Source organism: Cervus canadensis, chromosome 22, assembly GCF_019320065.1.
Source record: "Cervus canadensis isolate Bull #8, Minnesota chromosome 22, ASM1932006v1, whole genome shotgun sequence".
NCBI classification, from domain to species: Eukaryota; Metazoa; Chordata; class Mammalia; order Artiodactyla; family Cervidae; genus Cervus; species Cervus canadensis.
This window is the reverse complement of record NC_057407.1, coordinates 11,875,831-11,900,574: the sequence shown is the minus strand read 5'-3', so window position 1 is coordinate 11,900,574 and position 24,744 is coordinate 11,875,831. Positions and strand designations below refer to the sequence as shown.

Here is a 24,744-nt window from a genome sequence, read left to right as displayed (position 1 = left end):
GGTAGAAGATTCATGGTAAGAATAACTGTTCAGAGAGAGTACTTGGAACTGTAGGTTAACAAGAAGGCCTGCGTAAGTGACATCATCTGTACCCAGAGCAGCCACCACACATGACTTGTCTATCTGCAGGAAAATGATTTGTATTGAGTTCCTGTTGTGTCCGAAGCAGAGGCAGCAGGTCCTTTGAAAATAGGCACTGCACTGCTTCTGTTTATGGGGACCTGTGGCTGCAGAGCCAGCTCCTGAGTTGGGAAGGAAAGGGAAAGATGCAGCTGGAAGTGACTGAAGATGATGCGGTGGTGGAAATAAGGCAGAATTAAGGGAGGAGTGTCTGTGGGTCAGAGACGCTGAGGAGCACCAGGGCTGCTAAGACCCCTTCGGTGGGAGCTGAGGTGCTTAAGTGCTCCCGGGGGTGGGGGGCACACCAGGCTCTCAAGAGTCAGAGCCAAAGCCACTGATTGATACGTGACAGTGACACTGCACTGCTCAACCACCAGCTAGTGGGGTGTTTTTTGTTTTTTTAGGAAAAAAACATAACTTGCAGTCGTAACTAATGCTTATTAAGAAAAATCTGAATCAGTTTACCACCCAAATGTTACCACTGCTAATCTTTTGGTGTTAAGTGTTCCTCTAGACATTTCTGTGCATATAGATTTTTGGTGTGTTTACATAGTTGTTATTCTACTGTATATACAATTTTATGTCCTTTTTGTACTTAACATATAAACGTTTTTTTCCATGTTATCTGTCTTAAACAGAATTTTATGGCTGCAGCCTCTTCCGTTGAGTTTTCATAGCACTGTTTGCCTTGTTCTTAGAGTTGGAGGGCATGGGGGTGGGTTGTCCCCTGTCAGTCCTCCTGGCTCATGCTGAGACTCACCGCAGTGCTGTGGACAGGTTGTTGGGCTTGCTGGGACTGCCTCTGATAACTGAGGCCTGTGGGCTGGTGGGAGGAACCCCTGTATCCAGCTCTGCATGCAGAGCCGTCTGGGTCCCTCAGTCCCCCATTCTAATCAGCAGCAGTAGGGCCAGAAATGAGTGACCCAGAAAAGGCAGGCCTGAGCCAGCCTTGAGATCCTCAAAGGCTGTATCTGGTGTATACCTCAAGCTGCCTTTCATCCCCACTGTTAACCTCAACCCTTGATCAGACTGGCAACCTCTAGCTGGAATAAGGTTCATTCTGCTAGGCCCTAGCTTGTTGGGGGGCAAGTATAGTGGAACTAAAAGTCTGGTAGGAGGCCTGGCCTGTTCCTTGGTAACCCACTGCCTGGCCGGTGAATTGGTAGCTCACTAGTAGCTTGGCATCCTCAGCTGCAATACCCTGGGCCTGCCACTTTGCCCATGGTCATTAGAGGTTGATCAAAGGCTCTGGAGGGCAGCAGAGGGAGCGTCCCAACTTGAAAGGGGCAGGCCACGCACAGGATGTCAACATGACTGCTCAGGGAGGAGGGCCCCCTCACGGCCTGCCGGGAGGGCCACTGCAGTGTTTGGCTCTGCTGAGAGACATGAACACGCAGGTGAGCGTGGCTGCCCTTGCAGTGGTCACTCCCATCAGTCTGGCTTGTTTGCAGTTGAGAGCGCCCACTTCTGGGCTTCAGCCTCGTGATGTGAGAAGCAAAGCAGAGTGTGGGCAAGCTGGCTCAGTAGCTGATGTGGGTAGTGGCTTGGCAGGCACAGGGTACCGCTTACAAAGCTTTGCTGGGCGCAGGGGTGGGGGTGGGGGTGGTGACTGCTGAAGAAATAGGAAGTAAAACTGCAGGGCGGTAGGGCACACTTGTCCTTGCCAGATGCCTCACTAGAGTCCTGGAGAGGCTGCCCAGAGCTTCTGGGGCCAACCACAGTTGGTCATGACACAGCTGTGGACAGAGGTAGGCCCAGAAGTGCCGGGGCTATAGAATATGACTGTAAAAAGTGAGTAATTTCATAGTCTATCCTATCTCTTCCTTGGGAAACATGTAGGAAATGCAGTCTAAAATGAGTTAATGGGCAGGAAAGAAGGTCTGGGAGCCTCCCCAGTGTGTTAAATAAACAAGTTTCACCATCATATTAGGGCTTAGTGGTCCTTGTCCTTTCTGGCTGCAGTTTAAGGCGGTGAGTTGCCTGGTAAGAATTAATCTCAATTGTAAACTAAAGTAAGAGTAGATGAGGGAAGAGTTAAGATAAGGCTGAGGTTATGAAATTCAACAAATACTAAGCATTTGAGCCTTGGCCAGTGCTGGATGTTAAAAAGAGGTCTTGTGAGGAAGCTGAAGAACTAAACTATTCATCAAACAGCAAGCTCTCGAGCCCCAACTGACTTGTCTCCAGTCAGTAAGTCTAGCTTTATTCTAAATTTGCTGTAAGCTTTATACTAAAACTACTATAATTTGCATTTTTAAAAAACCCAAAAGCATTCCCTCTGGTACCTCAAGCCCAGAACTCAGCCGGCAGTGGGGACCCTCCCTTCTCCTGGGCAGTAGTTCTCTCACTGGGGCTCATCCCAAGCTGGGAACTAGGAAGGCTGCAGAGAAGACACAGTGGTGACTATAGGGAAATTTGTAAGGTGGAGCTAAGGCTAAGACTGATTTTTTTTTTTTTTAGAAGAATGAGAAAAAGCAAAAGTGTACTATAATGCCAAGCTATACAGCAATTGACAATTCACAAGGGTTCTCTGCACATAAACATTTAATAGGGAGGTGATGGAAGCAACAAAAGGGCATTATTGAGGCATCAGTCCCTGGCTGGGGCCAGTGAGGAGCAGTCAGGAGACCCAGCTAGAGACAGGAGCAGTGATGACAGCATTCACTACTCAGCCACCTCTGGGGCTCCTTCTGCCCCTTAGTTTCTCCCCCAACTATAGCCCCTGGACCCGTGCCTCTCTTCCAGCACAGAGGGGAGCAGAGTAGGATCTCAGTGACATTCATGCATTAGAGACCTGGATCCAACCACAGGCTGTCTGCCCTTTCTGGCATCCTTGGCCAATGCACTTGGTCCAGCTGTCCCCATTTGGGAATAATGTATTGGGGCTGTTTAGGATCCTCTCTGAGGAGCCTTGCATGGATTCCTAATGTAAGGTGACTCTGCTGGACGTTATTATTGACAGTAGCGTTCTTTGCCTGGCAAGGGGGAGGCCTGGGGGACCCCCTATGTTTTTCCAGCTCTGAGTGCCTTGTAGAAATGCGCACCTTGAAATGGGCTGGGGTCAGGGCTTGGTCTGGGACTGGGGCAGGCAGACCTGCTGTCGACCATGGTGGAGGGATATCCATATCGCACCTGGCCCCTTAGTGGTTCTGGGATGCGGTGTCTGAATCCTCAGCGGCTACTGTGCCCCTGGCCCTGGTGGTGCAAGGGAATCACGAACACAGAGACGTCGTCGTAGGACACCTGCCCGTCCTGTATGGGACTGTCATCTGTCCCCTGTGTGCTGCGTATCAGCATCTTGGCCAGCTCCGAGAACCTGTGGGGACCGTCCTGCAGATGTACTTTGGGGCCAGATCAAAGAGGCAAGGCCAGCCCTCAGGGATAACTCACAGTGCTGGACACTGGAGAACTCAAGCAGTGCAGTCTGACTGTGGGGCCTGGGAGGGCCACAGATTGTACCATGTGAGTATGGACCCAGAGAATTTGGGGACCCACAGTCACCCCCGGGAAACCTGAGGTAGCTCCAGTCCTGGCCAACTGTTCTCAGCCGGACTCCTCTGCAGTGTTGTCCTCTCGGTACTTCTTAATGCTGCTGCTGGTACTAACCCAGGTCCAGGCAGATCCCCAGCAACTACAGTACCTGTGTGGGTCCTCTCGGTTGCCAGGGAGGAAACTCCGCACCAGCCGTGCCACTTGCTCATTGGACAGGACATCCCAGAGCCCATCAGTTGCCATGACAACCACATCCTCCTCCTGGGGCTCCAGCTGGTCCATATTGAGCACAGTCACCTGCAAGGTAAGTCTGAGGTCTCCTCACCGCTCCCTTCCTAGCTCCCGCCAACCTTGCACTGTCTGCCTTTCTGGGCAGATAGAAGTGCTGTGGCCCCCTCACCTGTGGGACAGATAGCAAGAAGGGCTTGAGCTGAATATTTGTGTCCAGGACTCTGAGTTGATGGTCTCCTAGACCCCGGGAGACAGCCAGGGTTCCCAGCAGCCGAGCCTGGAGATAATGGAGGTGTCAGGTGATAGCAAACAGCCCCAGAAAATGTACACGTAAAGCACACAGAGGTGGACTGTGACCCATGGGTGCCTGGGCTGAGGGAGAAACATCCTGTGACCTTGGAGCAGCCCCTAGGACCTCAACCAAGACCCCCCACGAGGGACAAAGGAGCTCCCGCCTCTACAGGGGGCGATTCAAGAGGGATTCTCGGAGTGGCCATTCACTGACCTGCCTACCCTGTCCATGAATCAGTGGGTACTTGAGATCCGACTTCTCCACACACTTGTAGCTCCTACCAGGAGCAGACCCAGCATCAACCCAGGCCAACAGGGCCCACCTTGCCCCATGGAAGGTGACTGCCCCAGGCCACCCAGCTGAGCTTGGACCCCAGGGCTCTCCCCACAGTGTCCCCAACCCCACCTCACTCACCAGCCGCTCATGTGGTGATCCCTGAACAAGACCTTCTGCCCCAAGTCATCCCCCTTCAGTCGCCGAGGGAACTCCAGTCGGGTGAACTCACCAGCCAGAAGCTCAGGGTAGATGAAGGCCTGGGATAGGGAAGCCTTGCTCAGATCAGGCTCCCTCTGGTGGCCCAGGAGCTGGGGCTCCATCCACACCCTCCCTCCACCAAGGGTACCTACCAGCTGCTGAATCCGCTGCCGCTCAGTCTCTGGGGTGAACTCGGAGCTCAGGGGCCGTACCTCATCCCTCCGCACCAGGATGGCCCTGGATAAAGTTTTAGAGGAGACGGAGAGGTCTGTGGAGCAGCCTCCATCCTTACCCGTGGCCTCCCTCCTGCTGGTCCCTCCTCCAACCACCAGGGGCCAGTTGTGCCCATGCCAATCCCTTGCTCAAAGCCCCTCCATGACTGCTTAAGTCCGGCAGGGTAAAGCCCCAGCCGTCTGACCTGGTCCCTGAGGTCCCGGCCCCCTCTGGCATCTGACACATGCCCAATACACAAACAACTCAGCCAATCTTCCTCTTCTCTCCACTTCCAGTCCCCTTTCACTGTCCCCCCACCTCTACTGCCCGTCTGCTCGCCCCACCTCGCCCAACCTCCAGGGCTCACTCACCTGCTGTCCCCAGCATTGGCCACATACAGGTTTCCCTTCAGAGACATAGCCACCAGGGCTGTGCACCCACCCACCTGGCCTGAGGCCTCCAGCTCTCGCCCGATCACCTCATCCTGGGGCAAACCAAGGCTGTGTCAGCTGCTGCTTGTACTGCCACCCTGCCACTGTCCCCCGCCCCCCCCCCCCCCCCAGCGCACTTCCCCACCAGCAAGCATGGCAGTCCCTGCCCAAAGTCTAGCTATGACTCCAGGGTCCCTGTGGTCAGGTGATCTAAATATATCCTTGGGGAGGAATGGAAGTCATATTCTAAACAGTGAGGAAGAGAAACCAGGGACCTAAAAGGATGTGTAATGAGATAGCACAGGTAAAAGCACCTAGCACATATTAATAGGTGCTGGAGAAATACGAGAGGTTATGATGACTGCTTAATAACAACCTAACCCAATTTTATCCTCTCAATCCGAAGATCCAGGGTGATCACCATTAAGTGCAGGGACACCACTCCCCCACCCACCCCAGAGTCCCTCAGGTCCCTGGGGGTAAAACCTTCCCTCCCCCAGCCAAAGGTCACACTCACACACTCCTGAAAGGCACTCTCCAGAGCCCCGATCACCAAGTCTTCTGTTCTAATGCCCTTTTCCTCCACGAACTGGGGGTCACTGGGGCAGATGCAGCGGCCGCTGAGGTGCATGGGGGGCTGAGTGGCCACCATGCCCTCTGCCACAGCCTCCAGCTGCCGGCGCAGGCAGGAGTGCAGAGTGTTGGCAGCCAGGATAGCTGCAGCTGGACCGCCATGCCCATCAAACAGTGCCCAGTAATGACCTGTCAGGAACTACAGGAAGGGCTTGGCATCAGGCTCTGCTTGGCCTCCCTAGTTGTCCCCTGGCCGAAAGTGGGGCACTAGGGCAAGAACCTCAGTCTGCAGTCCTGGCCCCAGTCTTGGCCCCAGACTGTAAGAGGGACTCAGGCTCAGCTGCACTCACCTCCTCTGAGCACAAGGTCAGCCATTCCTGGTCCTCTTCAACCCCAAACTCACATCTCCGGATGCACAGCTTCCCACAGGCCGCCTGATCCTCATTGAACTCGGATTTCTCTGCATTGATGATTCTGAGGCCAGGACGTGATCAGTGATGCTTTTAGGGACATACCTCTGCCCCCATGGGCACAGAGAACAGTTGAAACATAGAAGGGAGCCCTCCCTCTGGAGCAATAGCCACCGTGCTGTCCCTAACACACACCTGGACAAACAAATGCTGGTAGTTTGCAAACTGTTCAGTGATCTCACAGCAAAGGCAAAACTCAGGACTCAGCCCTTCTGGAGCTTACCTGCTGTCCTGGGCTGGAAGGTAAGGGCAAGGCTGCCTGGGGAGGTGTGAGTCTTCCTTGCCTATCGGCTGCCCCATCTCAGCCATGACCCAGGGTGAGATGTGTGTGTGTGAGGAGTGGGAGGACTCTCCAAAGCCCAGAACTCTGGACCTCTGCCCAGTGACCCTACCTCTTTTGGAAGCCCGAGGGGGTAGGCTTTTGGGCTGAGGGGACAGGTCCTTCCCCACCTGAGGTGGGGTGCGGGAGGGACCAAAGGGAGTTATCCACAAGGTCGGGGGCGCGGGATCCTTCACTCAGATGAGCCTGTTTTCTCGGTCGTCAGCACGGGACCCCGGGCGGGATCACGGGGTGGGGGACGCGGCCTCAGGCTAAGACTCGCGGGGAGAGGGGAGGTTCGGGCGGGGGCCCGTTTGGGGCCAGGCACTCACTCGGCGTAGCCTGCGTTCCAGGGCAGCGAGCGGCCCCGCACCGGGCTGCGCACGGGCCGGGAGTCCGGGCGGCGCGAGGCGTCGGCGGTGCCGGAGCTGGAGCCCGAGCCGCGCAGGAAGCGGGGCCGCCGGTAGGGCACGGGGCTGGCGCGGGGCCTGGGTGGCCGCGGCGCGGGGAGCGGGCCCCTCGGCAGGAAGCGGCGCCGGAACCAGTCGGCTGACATGGCGCGTTGGCCGGGGGCTGCCCGCGGGGCGCCGGGCGGGAGACTGGGCCGACGGCACCGCCCGCTGGTCCCGGGAGGAGGAAGCGGGCCAGGGGCGGGGCGGAGCCGGCTGCGCGGCGACGCCCCCAAACCCCAACCTCCCGGTCGCCCGGGAGGAAGCCTGTACGCGGCCTGGGTGCCATCAAACCTACCGACAAGCCAGTGGTGTTATCAACCCCACTTTACAGGCAGGAACACTGAGCCTGCAGAGACAGAGAGGCTGGCCTCCGCTCACCCAGGAACCTGAGCAGGCCGAGGTTCACCCACCCGTGTGGGGCCCGAGCCTCTGAGAGGGAAAGTGCCTCCTCCCCGCCCAGGGAGGCTGGAGGGGTCCGGGGCCTCCAGGCTGGATCAGAGTCCAAGGCAGAGACTCAGGCCTCTTCTTGCTAGCCCGGAACCTTACGCAAGGGCAAGATGGGAACAAGATGTCCTTGGAGGTGTGGCACGCGTCTGACACATTGAGTAAGAGGCTCAGAGCACAGTGTTCCCTCAGGTGACCTGCGTGCCTCACCCATTTGGCCTGGCACCCTCCACTTTCAGACGGGGCTTGGTGGTCTCCCTGGCCTTCCTTATCCTGAGCATCCACTCCCACCCTCAAGGCCAAGTCTTGTAAACCCTGTGCCTCCAATCAAGATGTCCTCTCTAGACAGACAGCAGGGGCCTCACTAGAATGTTAAGTGACTGGTGGGCAAACAGAATCCTTGGTCCCCGAAAGACCAACTAGTCAGAGTTCAGACTTGTGACTAAGGGAAGTGAAAAAAAGACTTTCATCTGGGCTGGGGGCAAGATGTTGTAAGCCTCTTAACTCCTGGCTGCCTATCACCACGGGGTCTGCCGGCTGTGTCCCCCTTCACACCTGCATGTTAACACAGTGCTTTTTCACCCTCTGCCACTGAAGCCCAACTTCCTATGCAGGACTGTTATTTCCATCTCATAACAAGGACTCTTGAGGCCCACAGAGGGGAAGTGTCCTGACACCCAAAGCTGTGCTGTTTCCACTATGACGGTGCAGCTGACTCAGAACCCCCACGGGGGATTTCTCTTCCCCTTTACTCCTCTGGGAAGACAGGCCTGACCACTCAAAGCCCCTGAGGCCCCACAACCCAGGGCCCTGGGGAAGGGGCAGGGGGAGGGGGGGCGCTACAGGAGCAGTCCCTACCTTTGCTTCCATGCCTAAGCCCAGCACTTGCTCACTGGTCCTTACTTCCTCCTGGAGGCCAGCCCTGCCCCACTGGGAGTTCCCCCCACCCACGGAGTATGGTTCCTGGGGCAGGGAAACTGTGCCCAGCAAGCTGTCCCTCAAGTAACTCAGTTCCAGCTAGCCTGGAAGCTAATTTACTCCCAAGCTAAATTAGCCTGGGAGCTAATTTACTGACCCCACGTTGTGTGTCAGACCCCAAGCAAGAGAAGAGCACTAATGGAAATGAGCTGCTCACCTGTAGTGATGGGGAAGTCCTGGTAGATGGTGCTTGAATCAGCCTTCAAAGGGGAAGGGAACAAAGAGAAGGCTTTCCAAAGGACACCTGAGCTACAACCTGTCATTGGGACAAAATGCACCAGTGACCCAGAGTGGGGCAAACCCAATTCTATCAGTGGGGTGACCGCCTCATCCCATCAGCCAATGGCTCAGAGGCTTTTAAAGTCTAAAACCAGAGGCAACAATGCAAACACAGTCTATTCCCCCCACTTACCATCTCGGACTGCCCGGGTGGATGAAGATCCTGTTCTCTTAGGTGTATTCAGAGAAGCTCCTGGCAGCCAGGAGTCACAGGTGGTCTGTGGCCCACCTTAACTATTTTGAGTTTTCAGAACCATGTAGAGTCCAATGGCAATCCCATCCTCCCTGTTCCAAGGGGGCCTGGGTGTTCATCCAGTGCTACCCAGGCTCCTATGGCTCCAGAGGCTCCTGGGTGCCTCTGCTCTTGTCTGGATCCCAAGACTGATGCTCTTGGTTTACTCTGTTATTTTGCTTCAGAAAAGTGATGGGTATGTCTAAGAAAGGTTGACTGGATTCTTGTCATTTTCTGGGTCCTTTTTAAGTCTGAAGAGCTTGTATTCTGTCTTTGCTTTTTCTTTCTTTCTTTCTTTTTTTAATGTGTTTGGCTGTGCCAGGTCTTAGTTGTACATGTGGGGTCTTCCTTGCAATCTGGGCCCCCTGCATTGGGAGCACGGAGTCTTAACCACTGGACCATCAGAGAAGGGGAGTCCCTGCCTTTGCTTTTTATTTAATATTTCGGTCCAGAATTCTTTCTGACTGCTCTGTTCATTGTTTTTTGGCTGTTACTGCTGCTGAAATCCAGTGCCCCGTCACTCCCTGGACTTTGGAATGGCCTGTATCTGCCTTTTTCTGTCTTCAAAAGCCTGCAGGCTCTTCTGTGTCTAGTGTCTTAAGTTGTAGGCGAGGTTCCTTGGGGTGGGTCTGTCTTCGTTTCTGGGTTGAGTCCTCCCTGAAGAATAGGCAGTTCCTCACTTTCCAGTGACACCCTTCTGCCAATTGCTCGAATGAACCCATGCCTGCCCCCTTCTGGCCAAAAGACCTCTCCTCGGCTAACTCAGCCAGCCTGTGAGGGATGGAGGGTGGGGAAGGAACAAGCTTAGAGAAAGGAAAACTATTTTTAGGCTGCGTTTTTTTCACTCACAATGAAAATGGCTTTTGTTGAATTTCATATCTGTTTTTAACAAGCTTTATTTTAGATTTAATTTAAAATATTTAATATATTTCATTATGACTCAGTTTCCTTCCCTGAAGTCAAACAATGGTACTAGTTTCCAGTGAATCCTTCCAGAGATGTCAAGGGTATTCTGTGCAAGATCATGCAAGACAAAACAAAATCATGTAAGACCAGGGACAACGAGTGCTGGAAGAATGTGGAGAAAAGGGAACTGTCATGTACTGCTGGTGGGAAGGTTAAATTGGTGCAGCCACTATGGAAAACAGTATGGTGGTTCCTCAAAAAAATTAAAAATAGAACTACTGTATGATCCAGCAACTCTACTTCTTGATATTTATCTGAATAAAACAAAATCACTACCTTAAAAAGATATCTGCCCCACCATGTTTGTTGCAGCATTATTTACAATAGCCAAGATATGAAAAAAAAACCTGTGTTCACCAATGAATGAATGGGTAAAAAAAAAGTGTATCTGTATGGTGCCTCAGATGGTAAAGAACCTGCCTGCAATGCAAGAGACCCAGGTTTGATCCCTGGGTCAGGAAGATCCCCTGTGAAGGGAATGGCAACCCACTCCAGTATTCTCGCCTGGAGAATTCCATGGACAGAGGGCTACAGTCCATGGGGTCACAAAGAGTTGGAGATATATATATGCAAATGACAGCATACTCTACACTGTATCCTGCACCTGAAGTTTTCATATAAAACACTATTATTTTTTTTGCATCAGTTCTTAAAGACCTGCCTTGTTCCTTGAGACTTCTTTGCAGTCTCTGCAAACATGCAGACTTTATGTAGCTAGTCCCCCAATATGAACATTTACATAGTTTTCTATCTTTTGTTTTACAATTTTATGTGTGGGCATATTGGTAGGATCAGTTCCTAGTAACAGAATTGTGGCATCAAAGGCATTTATTGTTCACAGCAACACTATTCGTAACAGCCCCAAGATGGAAACAACCCAAGTATTGTGCTACAAACTATAGCACATATGCCCAATGGAATACTATCCAGCCATTAAAAAGAATGAAATGCTGATACATGATACAAGGTAAATGAACCTCCAAAACATTATATTAAGACGCTGTACACAAAATGTCACATATTTCATGTCTCTAAGATGGTTGGATGGCATCACTGACACAATGGACATGAGTTTGAGCAAACTCCAGGAGATAGTGAAGGACAGGGAAGCCTGGCATGCTGCAGTCCATGGGGTCGCCAGAGAGTCGGACATGACTGAGCAACTAAACAACATATTAAATATCCGAAGTAAGTAAGTCCATAGAAGAAGAGAGGAGACTGATGTTTGCCAGGGGCTGAGAGTAGGGGAGAATTGGAAGTAACTGCTTAATGAATATAGAGTTTTATTTTGGAGGGATAAATAATGGTTTGGAATTAGATAGAGGTGGTGGTTGCACAACATAGTGAATGTACTGAGTTGTTCACTTTAAAATGGTTAATCTTTAATGTATTATTTATTTCATTGTGCTGGACTCGGTTGTGGCATGCGAACTCTTTTTTTAAAAAATTATTTTTGGCTGCCACTGGGTCTTTGTGGCTGCGCTCAGGCTTTTACTAGTTGTGGCCAGCGGGGGCTACTCTTCACTGCAGGCTTCCCATTGCGGTGGCTTCTGGTGGTATTCAGCAGTTGTGGTACTCAGGCTCAGCTGCCCTGTAGCATGTGGGAATCTTCCCAGAGCAGGGATCGAACCCATGTCCCATGCGTTGGCAAGTGGATTCATTAACCGCTGAACCACCAAAGAAGTCCCTTTAGTGTTTGTTTGTTTCTTTGTTTTAATTAGTTAATTTGGCTTCACTTGAGTCTCAGTTGTAGCATGTGGGATCTTCCATTGCAGTGCATGGACTCTCTAGGTGTGGTGCACAGGCTCAGCATAAAATGGTTAATTTTATGTTATATGAATTTCACAGTTTAAAATAAAAAGGGGGAGAGGGAATACATGTAATAATTTGTAGATACTGTCCTACATGAAGGTGGCACCAATCAGCCTATTTCCCCATCCTTTGATTGTTGCAGTTTTTTAATAAAGTTTTTAATTTTTATCTAAGGGCTTTCCAGGTGGCGCTAGTGGTAAAGAATTCATTTGCCAATGCAGGAGATGCAGGAGTTGTGGGTTCCATCCCTGAGTTGGGAAGATCCCCTGGAGAAGGAAATGGCAACCCACTCCAGTATTCTTGTCTAGAAAATTCCATGGACAGAGGAGCCTGCTGGGCTACAGCCCATGGGGTCTCAAAGAGTTCGACACAACTGAACAACTGAACACACATACCTTTAATTTTTACCTATAAGTAAAAAATATACAAGCCTAGTTTGACTTTCTCTTAATAGGAGAGGATAACCAACTTTTCACAGATTTGAGAGACATTATTTGCAGTTCATTTCCTATAGATGGTCTTTTTGTATCCTGTGCCCAGTCTTCTTACTGAGCCATTGGTCTTTTTCTACTGATTTCTGAGAGTTCTTTATATATAAAAGAAATCAACTCTTTATTTTGAAATGATTTTCAAGTATATTGTTTGTAGCCAGTTACAATTTTATGTTTGTGTTTTTATTTTGATTGTGGGTTTTTCTGTATAGACTTTTTCTTCCTTTTTAAAAAATTATTACAATGTTGTGTTGGTTTCTGCCATATATACAACTCGAATCAGCCATAATAGAATTTTTAATGTAAATGAATTTTTTGTTTTTTTCTCTTATGGTTTCTGGGTTTAGTAACATACCCAGGAGGACTTCTCCACTCCAAGATTTTACAATCTCCTCCCTTTGTTTCAGTAATTTTATATTAATGTGTGTAGTCGCTCAGTTGTGTCCAACTCTTTGTGACCCCGTGGACAGTAACCTGCCAGGCTCCTCCATCCATGGCATTTCCCAGGTAAGAATACTGGAGTGGGTTGCCATTTCCTTTTCCAGGGGATCTTCCTGACCCACGGATCGAACCTGGGTCTTCTGTATTGCAGGCAGATTCTTTACTGCCTGAGCCACCAGGGAAGTCCTTTATATTAATAGTTTACTTTAAATAAATTTTTTTTTTAATCTTTGACCCACCTGAAAAAAAACACATTCAAGTAATTTCAGTGGCTGACTCTGTGTTGAGAAACATCGGCAAGAAAGGAGCAACCAACCTGTTCCTGGACACCCTTATCATCCCTGGGCTCCTCTGAGGACCTGCGTGCAGCTTTCTCATCTTTCTGCCTGAAACCAGATCTCAGCTAGAGATGGAGTCTGTCTGGATGCCCCCCTGGTCCCTGGGCTCCTGGCTTGCATCATAGGCTCTGAAACCTAGCAGGACTGGGCCACAATCCCATGCTCTCAGGAAGTTCCTTTCTCTGGTTAAACCCTTTTCACTCAGGTGTGAGACAGTGATGGAGGTCGAGAGGGCCACTGCCCAGAAGGATTTCTCATCCTTTGTCCTAATCTCTTGAGTAAAGGAAACTTAGGTTCTTGGGGAACACTCACTGCCTTTTGACTTGGATCAAATCACTTTATTTCTCCAAACCTCAGATTCTAAATCTGTAAGGAGACAGTAACACCTACCCTGTAGGACTATTGTGAGTATTAAGTAAATGTGCCCTGCCATAGTAACTGTGCAACACACAGACTCATAGTTCATTCAGACTTTTTTTTTTTTTTGCAAATATTATTGGGGACCCACTAATCCTGGGCACTGTTGGGAATAGAGCAGTGTTGGGGATAGAGCAGGGGCAAAAACTTAACGACTGGTGGGAGGAAGACAATAGAGAAATAAACAAGTAAATGTTAGGTATTAGGTAGTGATAAAAACAAAGAGAATGATGCAGGGTGGGGCCAACCAGGTAGCAGGGGAGACCTTGATGTTAAGGCAGCCATGTAGTTCATCTAGTGATGGTACATTTTAATAGGGAACAGAACCGTATTATTTTTTTTTATTAATCTGTTTTCTTGGTTAATTCCTGTTTCCAAGAGGTTGAGGTTCTTATGGTTCTGTGGAATAGCCAAGTGCTCTTGTGGAGGTGGGCAGGTCTGAGAGCTGATATAACGAGTCTTGGTGCTGCTGGCCTCATCTGGGCTGTGACAGATCTCGGAGCTGGGGGCACTTGCCTATGAACTGTTCTCCCAAGGGATGGTTTCAGTGTCACACGTGGTTTTTATTTTCCATAATAAGTGCTGAAGTGGTCATGGTGAGCTCACTACACAGGCCCAGGTCTCAGGGTGTGCACAGGAAGATGGATAAGAAAAAACCTTTCGGTTTTGTGTGTGCTGGAGAAACCCAGGGTGTGTGGTACACAGAGGGCTCAATGCTGCCTATTTAGGGTGGGGTAGGGACAGGGCAACCCACTCCAGTGTTCTTGCCTGGAGAATCCCAGGGATGGGGGAGCCTGGTGGGCTGCCGTCTATGGGGTCGCACAGAGTCGGACACGACTGAATCGACTTAGCAGCAGCAGCAGCAAGGACAGGGAGCAAGGAGCTCAAGCTGAGGCCTGATACCAGGCAGGCCACATAGTCCATCACCAACTCTCAGCAACCCCAGCCCCCAAAGCCTTGCTAACCCTCCCAACCAAAGTCCCAATACAGGCTCTGACTGGACAGACTGTCCAATCATGTGCTCACCCTGACTCAATCACAGTGGCCTGGAAGATACATTCTGTTGGTAACCAGCAGGCAGGGGCTGATGCCAGAGAAAGCAACGCTCCTGGCTATGGAGTCAGAAGTTGATTAGGAGTTGGGAAGTTTCTCAAACTCACCAAGCTCGGACCCTCTTTGCACATGCAATTTCCTCTTCTCGGAAAACTTTCCCCTTGCTCTACCAGGCTTTCCTCCAGGTCTCCACTCAAATTTCACCTCCTCCTGAGGGTCCCGTACTCTCTGCACAGGGTGCTCACTGCCACAGACTCTGTTCATTTGCTGACTGCCCAGTAGAAGGTCTGTCTGGGCTCCCACTGCTAGGGCAGGGCCGGCGGGTCGAGACGCCTGGAGCCCAGGCCCCACAGGAGGTACTCAAGAGACGTCTCAGGGGAAAGGGATGCCACTCAAACACACGCCTCCACCCCCTTCAAGGCCACAAATTGGGGTAAGCGCGGATCCCCCACCTGCAAACCCACCTGGCTGGGACTCACGGGCACGCCCCAGCGCCAGGCCACTCGGATCAGGGTGCACAGACACACACGCTCAGCCACACGCTGGACCTGTTTTCGGTTACAGACGGCACGCGCAAGCGTGCGTACAATCCGATCCGTTCCCAGTCTTAGGTCCACCCGGAACCAAGCTCCCACTATGCGCACGCGCGGCCCGGAGTCCCCGCCCCTCGCCCGTCATGGGCGAGGCGCTCTGGGGGCGGGTCCTGCGGCACCGCCCGGGAAGCTGCGCGAGTCTGGGCGGCCGCCACTACATCCTCCTCCTTCCTCTCCTTCGAGTGCAAGCGAGCCAAGCCGGGCCGGGGCCAAGCCGAGGCTCCGAGGGCGCGGGCGGAGCGGGTCACGGAGTCATGGCGCATCAGACCGGCATCCACGGTGAGGACGGATGGCGAACGGACAGGGGGCCGAGGGTCTCTGCTCGCGGCTGTGGCCCCTCCTTGGCTGTTGGGCCCCTCTTTCCTCTCCCGGCACCAGCCTGGGGAAGCTTCCTGTTCTCTTTTGCAGCCGCGGGTCGCCTGGGGTGGTCATTTCCTGGTGGGATGCGGACTTACTGTGCATAGTTGAGGGTGGGTGTACATGTAGGGCACGCAGCTGGGGTGGGAGCGTCTGTGTTCCCATCTGGGGGTGGATGTGCCTGTGTGTGCCCATCTATTAGCACGCAGGGGTGGGTGTACCCGGATGTTCACATCTGAGGGAGTGTGCACGCATGTGCACTTGTCTTGTGGGTACAGCCCTATGTGTGCACATCTGGATCTGTGTACATCGAGTGCACATGCACTCATGGCTGACTGGACACGGTCAGCTGGAAGCATCTTCAGATGATGATGGAATCATCATGATCAGTGTTTCGTGACTGTGTGCACATGTCTGGGGGTGTCTGTGTGCATGTGCACAATCTGGGTGCCTTTCCGTGTTCATTCCATTCAATGGATGCACGGTATGGCTCCTATTGGCTGTGTCTGTGTGAGGAGGGGGTCCTGACCTTTTGGCTCCTCCCAAGACCCTCACAAACTAGGCTGGGAAAAACTTGGGACAGGTATTTTCTAGGTGGGGACGTGGAGAATCACCAGTCTGACCTTGACCTCTGATCTCCCTGCCATTTTCCACTCTGATCTCCTGAGTCTGCCCTAGTCAGGGTTGGAAGGTCCCAGTTCCAGGCTGGAGGCAAGGGAGAAGGTTCTGACCTAGAGATTCGAGGCCAGATTCCCCCACCCCAGAGCCCAGAGCATCCTCCTCCTCCCGCAAGGGTCCGATTCCTCCTTCCACAGGACAGGGAAGAAGCAGCGGCCAGGAGCCAGGTGTGCTGACCCTATCTGTACCTCAGTGTCCCCCTGTGTCCCTGGCCTGGGAGGGCTGCCTGGCCTGTGGGGTAGGCCCAGGCCGCTTGCCCAGATAGCCCGGTGGTTTGGCCCTCAGCCATTCCTCTCACCACACCAGGATGCCCTGCCCGGGACCATCACCATCGACCAGCCTGACCACCTGGATCCCTGCTTGCGGTTGTGGCCACTTGGTGGCTGGCCCTGACAGGTTTCCCTGGCCACACCCCATAGGACCAGAAAAAGCAGGAGCCTGGGTCTGGGCCAGGGTTCTCCAAGAAGAGCTGGAGGGGCGGCTCATGACTCAGCCCCACGGAAGGGAACAACCCCTCCCCAGACCTGCCCCTTCCTTCCCCTTTGTCTGATCATTGCTGCTGCCTCCAACTGGGAGGGAATTAGAGGTTAGGGCTCCACTGCCCCATGCTGGGCTGACTGGTCCGGTGGCCTGGGCCCTCCGGCACTCCCTCATTTCCCTTATACTGAGATGAGCCTGCCTAGGGAAATCTGGCAGCCCTCCTTCAGCCTGGGAGCAGTCCACCCCACCCCCCCCATTTCTGGCCTTGGGAGGTGGCAGGAGAGATCACCCTAGATGCCTGGGTACCAGTCCTGATCTACTGCCTCACAGCAGGGCAGGAGAGGGTTGTAACCTGAGGCTGACTGGGAGAGGGTGGGAGGCAAGGCAGCAGGGGTGCAGGTCGGGGGCATGAATCTTTGATGATAGAGGCTCAGGTGTCCCAGGCCTGGCCTCTGGATTATTGATGGTGGCTGAGGAGACATGGAGGGCGATGTGTCTTCCGCTACTGGGGTGTCACTTTGTCCTGGTAACACTAGAAGGGGTGTGTCAGCCTCTCCCTTGGGGGAGGTCTGAGCAGGTAATAGCCTGCCCTGCTGTCATTGCACTAATAAAAATGAATAATTGTTATTAGGACAGGCTCTAATGCTGTGGGAGGTATTACCTCTATGTTACAGAGGAGTTTGAGGTTCAGTGAGGTCAGAGGTCATACACATCTGGTGGAACCTCAGGCCTGGGGTCCACTGAGGGCAGATCTACCCTGGCTCAGTGGGGCTATGTCTCCAGACCATGCCGCTGTCAACCCCAAGGGCCTGCCCGGGTTAGCTGCATTCCGCCCACCCCGTGGCCTTGGAGGGTGGTACACAGCACCGCCCTATGAATCATGCTCACGGTCACCCTATGTGACGGGCACCTGAGGACATGACCAGAGTTTGTTTTCCTAAAGGCCCCCCCGCACCCACCCTCGAGCTGCCAGTCTGGGCCCTATAAATATTCTCTGACCTCACCCCTCCAGCTGTGTTCCTACACAATTCTCCTGACCCCTGGGCAGCCCCAAGGTCATGCTGGCCTGGCCTTGTGCAGCCCCCTCTGGAGACCCAAGTAGATCCTTCCCAACCTGGACCTTGGCTTCCCCGTCTGAACCACCAGTGGATCTGTGACTTCCACATTTCCCTAGCTCTGACCATGATCCTCTCCTCTGCAGCTGTGTTCCTGGTCATTGGCTGTCACCTTTTGGCTCTGTGGCTCAGGGACCACAGTCAGGGTCTGTTTGGGAGAGTCCCTGAGAGTCACTCCTCTTCCTGGCTGCCTGGGGGTGGAGGTTTATCGCCCCCTGGCAGGATTGAGCTGGGGCTGGCCTGGCTCTTCAGGGCCTCCCAGGGTTAGGCAGCCTGGCTGGGGGAATGGGGCTGGGCACATGTGTGTGTGTGTGTGTGCACAGCAGTGTGTACCTTTGTGTTTCTGTGTACAGCCACTTGCCTGCACACATATCTTAGCCATGCTCTGCATTTGCCTGTATCTGAATTAATTAGCAACCTGGGGACTGTATCCTTGTGTGTGTGTGTGTGTGAATAGACTGATCAATGCATGTTGGGGGCTCCTGTAATTTTGTCTGTGGATATGAGGATGCTGGGGGTGTCCCAGGCTAGCCCTGTGCTGGGCCTTCTTAGGGGTGCAGGGAACAGGTGGGAGCTGTTCATTCTGGCTGGCTTGGCCTATCCCATTCCCGGGTGGGCTGTCTCATCTCCATGTGCCCTGTCAACAGAGCCGTCCCAGCCAGCAGGCTGCCTGCCTGCCACCTCTGCTGGCTAAATTTGGGAGCTTGCGTTCGGCGGCCGTCTCAGGTTCCCAGTCACATGGGGGGCCGTATTTAATCTGGCTCCCAGCTCCGCCACCAGACCCCCAGGACAGAGCAAGCCCCGAGCGTGTCCCTGCCCACACTGTTCCCCGTGCCTGCTCAGCCCCCACCATGTTTCTTGTTCTCGTAGCCACCGAAGAGCTGCAGGAGTTCTTTGCCAAGGCGCGGGCTGGCTCTGTGCGACTCATCAAAGTTGTCATTGAGGACGGTGAGTGCTTCCTGTGGGTGAGGGGACAGGCTGGCAGCTGGACCCTAGTGCTTCTCTGGGAGGTGGGGAAACGTTGGCTTTCAGCCCCCTAAGGACCTCAGTCTCCCATCTGGAAATGAGAGGTGCCTTGTAGGACAGCCTCAGAGGTGGGCATGGTCCTTATGCCTGTCACACAGGAGCTGGAGACATAGCAGAGAGAGCCCTGCTCAAGGGTCCTGCCGAGCCTTTCCAGAGGCTCTGGAGTCATCTGCTGGCCTTGTCAGGGGGCTGGGCTGGGCAGGGCGCGGCAGGGCAGGGTCGCAGGGGATAAGTAAGGCCAGGCACTGCCCTCGGTGTCTAGTGCCATTCACCTCCCTGGGTGGTCGACAGGCCTGGCCTCACTTGGCCACTGGCTGGGGAAGATTCCTAAGGAGAAGCCACGGCCCTACCCAGGGGAAGTGCCCTTGCTATGGGGAGAAGGGACTTGTGTCGGTCTCTTTGAGAGCAGGACCAAGGAATTCCAGGTTTGGCTGGGCCATGACTTGAACCCGGGGCACCTGAGGCTTCCATAAGGGGTGATGCTAGAGGTATAGGGCTTGGGGTGTGAGTGAGCTTGAGCTGAGGCCTAAAGTGGGGAGGGCATTTGGGGAGGCAGAAGATTAGACTGAGGCTTGAGGAGCTCTGGGTAGAGAAGTCCTGGGATACAGGACTGTCCCTGGAGGTGAGGGGTACAGACTGCAGAACTGGGAATGGGCCAGGCCCCCACAAATCCCTCCAGCCCTTCTTGGTAGCCATGCGGTAGTGGGCCCTTCTGGGTGCCTCCTGAATGGGCTTGGTGCCCAGCTGACTTTTCACATGCTGAATTGGGTCAAAGCTGGGTCTGCCCAGACCGAGAATTCACCCAGGCTTTGAAGCTAGAGCTCTGCTGGACAGTGTCCAGGGTCCCCAAATTCAGATGCCCTCAGAGGCTGGGTCGGGGATATTGGGGTAGGTCAGCCCCCTGCACCCCTCCAAAGAGATGAACTCATGGCCCAGACCTCAGCCTTCCCTGTCATCTCCCAAACAGAATATCCCTGAGATGTTGAGCAGGAGGAGTCTCCTGGTGAGCCCTTATCTGCATTCTGCTCTTGGGCACCTGGGAACCCCAGAGGGTCCAGGCCTCCTGACCGGCAGCCTAGCTGAGTGTGGCTTGATCTTCCTGATTTTTCTAGAAAAGCCAGGAATTCCACTTGTTACATCAGACTTTCCCGTTTAAAAAATGTTGGCAACAAATTAAACAATTTTGGCAGTGCTGTTGCCCAGCCGCTGCCCACCCCCCCACTTTCCCCGGCCTTGGTCAGCCCGTGACTGCTGGTTTTCAGCCTTGATCTATCTGAGTTCTGGGAGGATAAGTGAGGAGGCCAAGGCCAGAGGGAGGCCCGGCTTGTAGCCAGCCGGATAGCCAGCCCTTTGCCTCCATCAGGAGGGCTTGGTTCTCAGGTGCCAGTATCCTCTGGCTAGGTGGTAGTTGTCCACTTACCCCAGTTCTTCCTCCAGCCTGGGCCTGTGCACACATGGGCTGGTATTTGGTGCCACACTGAGACCCCTGGTGGGGGTTGGTGGGTCGAGTGTGTGTCCATTCAGCCACTCTGTGCCAGCCAGGAAGGTGGCAGGACTCATCAGCCCTAGGTATTAAGAGGTTGGCTGCTTTTGATTGGTTACTTTTGGGGAAGGGGACTACCGCTGGTGAGGGCAGCAGGGTACCTGTTTCTGCAGTACCTGGTGGGAGCCCCTGTCTACCTCTTTCCCGCAAGCCTTTTTGCCTGCAGATCCCTGCGGCCTGAGGCTGTGACGGTACTTCCGGCAGCATGTTCATTCTGAGAAGGGTGTGCCGGGCAATCTGCTGGAGCCCCAGGCTGAGGGAGCAGGGGGCCGGAGATGGCACAGTAGGGCCGTCCACTGAGTATATTCCAGGGGGGTGAGGGGTGTGGGTGTCCGTGAAGGGCCGCGTTGTTGATGGCTGTGGGTACACGGCTGCGTGTCTTGGTGCGGTTGTCTGTGTTGGGTCATCTGTTGGCATGTTCTTAAGGCCACACGTGCGTGTGTGTGTGTGTATAGAGGGAGCAGCCTCGGGCTGGCAGCTCTGTGCCCTCATTCATTCATTCACTCACACACTGATTGAGTCACAGACAGGCTTCGGGGGAAGGCAGGGAGGGTGGTCAGTGGGTCTGAGTCACCTCCAGGGCCCGAGGCCCACGGTGAGAGGTGGCTGTGGGACATGGCTTCTCCTTGGCTCACCTGGCCTCTGCCCCCAGAACAGCTTGTGCTGGGCGCCTTTCGGGAGCTGGTGGGCCGCTGGGACCAGGACTATGACCGGGCCGTGCTGCCGCTGCTGGATGCCCAACAGCCTTGCTACCTGCTCTACCGCTTGGACTCGCAGAATGCCCAAGGCTTCGAGTGGCTCTTCCTCGCCTGGTCACCTGATAATTCCCCCGTGAGTCCTTGGAACCCCTACCCAGCCTCGGGATCAGAGGAAGGGGGGAAGCTGGGTCCGATCGAGATAACATGGTGCTGCCGTGGGGAGTCTAAAGGGGGAGATGTCAGATCCTGCTCTAGGGAGTATGAGTGAGGGATAAGATCCTGCACTTGGAACCTGGGTCTCTGAGAGGCAAAGGTTGTCCTGGGTGAGGGCTCCCTCTGCTGTCTGGACTACCCTACTACAGCCTTACCTTCGTGCTGCGCCCTCTGCTGGGTGCGTGGGCACAATGAGGGGCCCTGGTCCCCACCCAGAGGCTCCTGCCTGCTCCTGGACAGGCAGCCCTGCCTGGAGAGAGGTCTCATGGCTTGGCCCCTGCCCTTTAGGTGCGGCTGAAGATGCTGTATGCAGCCACACGGGCCACAGTGAAGAAGGAGTTTGGAGGAGGCCACATCAAGGATGAGCTGTTCGGGACTGTGAAGGTAGCTGCACCCCCCACCCCATCACCCCAGACCGGGACCCCACCAGGCTGGGGTCACGGGCCCACAGAAGGTGGGATGTTATGCAGGGTTACAGAGCAAGTGGGTGCCAGGGGATGAGTAGGGAGGGCTGGGAGAGTCCTCGGTCTGCAAGCTGGGGTGCTCAGTGGGCTTCTGCCAGCCCACCCTAAGTTGCTCACTTATGCCTCTGCATCCACTGGCCAGGACGATCTCTCCTTTGCCGGGTACCAGAAGCACCTGTCATCCTGTGCGGCGCCTGCCCCGCTGACCTCAGCTGAAAGAGAACTCCAGCAGATCCGTATTAACGAGGTGGGCGCGCTGGACAGGGCGGGCAGAAGTCCTGGCCCAAGGCTTCCAGGTCAAGTCAGGCCCCGCTGGCTGAGCCTGCATTCCCCAAGTGGGCTACCCCCTGGTTTGGGCAGGCGAGGGCCTCGCTCACTGTTCACCTTTCCCCAGGTGAAGACAGAGATCAGCGTGGAGAGCAAACACCAGACCTTGCAGGGCCTGGCCTTCCCTCTGCAGCCGCAGGCCCAACGGGCGCTTCAGCAGCTCAGACAGAAGACGATCAACTACATCCAGCTGGTGGGTGCCTGTTCCTTGCCCCAGGTGCACACTTGGGGTACACTGTACCCCACCTGCTCCTGCTCCCACGCATGAGCTCACTTCAGCTCACCCTTGTACCCATGGGAACAGGCTGTCCCCATGCCTACCTGTTTCCTGTAGTCACGGTGTATAGTGGCTGCAGTCTGTTCCCTGCCCAGCCCAGGCCCCACTCACCCGCAGGGATGCCTGACACACTCTCCCTCATTCCACCCAGTGTGCACACATCACCCTTGGTTCACCCCTCAGCCCTGAACCCCCTCCTGTCCCAGACTCCCTCTGCAGCCCCCTGATCACCCCCCTTTCCCCAGCCAGTGCCTCCGTGGTCCAGCCTTCCCCCTTTCAAACAGAGTGGCTCTTCCAACCATGAGGATGGGCTGGCCTAAGGATGCTGCCTCCCTGAGGTCAGGGCCTTTGCCCCTGACCTGTCCATTGTCCTTGGTGCGACTTCCTTCTCTAGCAGAGTGTTTAAAGGGGCAGAGTTAGGCCTGGGCTCAGGAGTGGCCTCTTCAGAGGGACCTGCATAGCAGAGTGGGGGCGGGGAGCCCTGGGAGAGGAGCTGACAGCGGCTTCCCACCTCAGGGAATTCCTGTCGGGGAGGGTGGGCCTGGGCCCTCACCCGCACAGTGCCCTCACATCTCCCCTTGCCCCTCGGCAGAAGCTGGACCTGGAGCGGGAGACCATCGAGCTGGTGCACACGGAGCCGACGGATGTGGCCCAGCTGCCGTCCCGAGTGCCCCGAGACGCTGCCCGCTACCACTTTTTCCTCTACAAGCACACCCACGAGGGTGACCCCCTGGAGTCTGTGGGTGAGTGGCCATGGCGGGGCTCGCACTGCTCAAGTGGCTGGGCAGGAGCCACACTGGCCCACGACCGGGCGGGCAGCCTGCAGGGGCTGTGGGGGCGGCAGGAGCGCCAGGCCCGCCTCAGCTCACCTCCGCGTCCCCCGCAGTGTTCATCTACTCCATGCCCGGCTACAAGTGCAGCATCAAGGAGCGCATGCTCTACTCCAGCTGCAAGAGCCGCCTCCTCGACTCCGTGGAGCAGGACTTCCAGCTCGAGATCGCCAAGAAGGTGGGTGCTGTTCCCGTGGGCCCTGCCACCAGCCCCTACGTGGGCCGTCAGGGTCCTGAGACAATGGCAGAGCAGGGGGCATCGTTGCCCTGTTGGATGGAGGGGGAGACTGAGGCCCAAGGGGTCGTGTGTGTCGCTGGTGGCCTGGACAAGCCCCAACTGTGACATCCGTGTCTCTCCTTTCCCTAAGTATGGAAGGCAGGTGGGAGGTGACAAGGTCTCCCACCAGCAGGCCCCCAGCTCTGTGCTCCTGGGGGTGGCATTTCATGTGGGCATCTGGGAGGAGACCCGAGGGTTGGAGTGCAAGAGATCCATGGGATGCCCCGGGAGTGGGGGTGACCAAGGGTGGTGTGTGTCAGGGCCCGGCACCCTTGGAGTGACCAACTGTGCCTTGCCCCGCACAGATCGAGATTGGTGATGGGGCGGAGCTGACGGCTGACTTCCTCTACGACGAGGTGCACCCCAAGCAGCACCTCGCCAAGCGGGCCTTCGCCAAGCCCAGGGGCCCCGAGGGCAAGCGGGGTCACAAGCGCCTCATCCGTGGCCCGGGCGAGAATGGGGATGACAGCTAGGTGGCGGGACCTGAGCCCTGCTGGCGTGTGAAACTGTGGGGCTGCCCCCACCCCCACGGCCACCTCTCTCCTTGCAACCGGGCTCTGGGATGGGGGTTGCCTCCTATGGGTAGGAGGGCTGGTAACTGAACATCCTTGCAGCTTCCGAGGGCCACTGGGCTGGCATTTTGTGACCCTCCCCCACTGCTGTCCCTGCCTCTCATCCCTGTGCCCAGGGTATCTGGGGACCCTGCTCGGCTGGTTCAAGAGGCTGGCTGTGGGACCTGGTGTGAACCAAGCCCCCAGGGGAACTAAGACTAGGGCCCCAGCATGGCCCAGAACCCTTCGGCCACAAGGGGTGAGGTCATTCGGGGCTGGGGCAGGGGGTCACCGCAGGACGAGATGGTTGAATGCTGTATTTTTTAAAGAATAAAATATTTTTAAATCAACAGCTGAGTTTGGCCCTGAGGGACCACCTCTGGCCCCGGGTATGGGGAGGCCCTGGGCATAGACCTGCCTGCCCCCCCCCCACACACACACACACAACACAGAGGGGGCCTGTGGGCCTGCTGGGTGGAGCCCCAGCCTGCCTGGCTGCAAGTATATGGAAGAGCTGTGTCCGTGTGTGCATGTGCAGGCTTCGCTGTCAGCTCATTGGCCCCCTCTTGAGTACCTTGGGTACCTCTCTTGTCCCAAAGGGCCTAGGTTTCTGGTCCCAGGGACTCAGGGGGAATCTCCCTTGGGCTTGGGATTCAGCAGCAGCCAGAACTTCATTCTCTGCCTCTGAGAAGTGTGTAGAAGACCCCTGCCATCCCAGATGGGAAGAGTGCGGGGGTGGGGACAGATGGGATCGATGATGGATTCACCTGCTGGATGGGCACTGTCCTTTTTCTGGA

At 54.8% G+C, this 24,744-nt stretch overlaps 3 protein-coding genes and 1 long non-coding RNA gene across 4 annotated transcripts in view; 2 read left to right on the top strand and 2 right to left on the bottom strand.

Annotated features, from left to right (window-relative positions):
* WDR82 (WD repeat domain 82) overlaps window positions 1–744 on the top strand; it is a 17,580-nt gene extending 16,836 nt beyond the window's left edge. The window contains exon 9 of the mRNA XM_043441969.1: window positions 1–744. This exon is cut by the window's left edge and continues 2,118 nt beyond it. The gene's annotated coding sequence lies outside the window, so the exon portion shown is untranslated.
* Window positions 745–2,646: 1,902 nt separating this feature from the next.
* On the bottom strand, window positions 2,647–7,329 carry PPM1M (protein phosphatase, Mg2+/Mn2+ dependent 1M). Its single transcript, XM_043441966.1, has 10 exons — window positions 6,948–7,329; window positions 6,177–6,300; window positions 5,771–6,025; window positions 5,194–5,306; window positions 4,762–4,846; window positions 4,550–4,668; window positions 4,349–4,412; window positions 4,013–4,120; window positions 3,761–3,909; window positions 2,647–3,436 (listed from the first exon to the last, which is right to left on the bottom strand). The coding sequence occupies exons 1-10, from the start codon at window positions 7,169–7,171 to the stop codon at window positions 3,292–3,294; spliced, it is 1,386 nt and encodes a 461-aa protein (XP_043297901.1). The 5' UTR covers window positions 7,172–7,329; the 3' UTR covers window positions 2,647–3,291.
* Window positions 7,330–8,204: 875 nt separating this feature from the next.
* Window positions 8,205–15,121, bottom strand: LOC122424310. The gene is made up of 3 exons (XR_006264378.1): window positions 14,626–15,121; window positions 8,902–9,771; window positions 8,205–8,745 (listed from the first exon to the last, which is right to left on the bottom strand). It is a non-coding gene; the product is annotated as an uncharacterized LOC122424310 (long non-coding RNA).
* Window positions 15,122–15,215: 94 nt separating this feature from the next.
* TWF2 (twinfilin actin binding protein 2) lies at window positions 15,216–24,297 on the top strand. Its single transcript, XM_043441965.1, has 9 exons — window positions 15,216–15,390; window positions 18,612–18,689; window positions 20,963–21,141; window positions 21,510–21,605; window positions 21,828–21,932; window positions 22,080–22,205; window positions 22,882–23,032; window positions 23,176–23,297; window positions 23,702–24,297. The coding sequence occupies exons 1-9, from the start codon at window positions 15,366–15,368 to the stop codon at window positions 23,867–23,869; spliced, it is 1,050 nt and encodes a 349-aa protein (XP_043297900.1). The 5' UTR covers window positions 15,216–15,365; the 3' UTR covers window positions 23,870–24,297.
* Window positions 24,298–24,744: the final 447 nt, after the last annotated feature.

What these genes read in the sequence shown, in the direction of transcription:
- TWF2 (XM_043441965.1), top strand. Translation starts at nt 15,366, where the DNA reads ATGGCGCATCAGACCGGCATCCACG. An exon ending in GGTCACCTGATAATTCCCCC is followed by an intron (nt 21,142 to 21,509) that starts GTGAGTCCTTGG and finishes CCTGCCCTTTAG; the next exon opens with GTGCGGCTGAAGATGCTGTA. An exon ending in AGCTCGAGATCGCCAAGAAG is followed by an intron (nt 23,298 to 23,701) that starts GTGGGTGCTGTT and finishes TGCCCCGCACAG; the next exon opens with ATCGAGATTGGTGATGGGGC.
- PPM1M (XM_043441966.1), bottom strand. Translation starts at nt 7,171, where the DNA reads ATGTCAGCCGACTGGTTCCGGCGCCGCTTCCTGCCGAGGGGCCCGCTC. An exon ending in AGAGTGCCTTTCAGGAGTGT is followed by an intron (nt 5,307 to 5,770) that starts GTGAGTGTGACC and finishes GGTTTGCCCCAG; the next exon opens with GATGAGGTGATCGGGCGAGA. An exon ending in TTCATGGACAGGGTAGGCAG is followed by an intron (nt 4,121 to 4,348) that starts GTCAGTGAATGG and finishes CATTATCTCCAG; the next exon opens with GCTCGGCTGCTGGGAACCCT.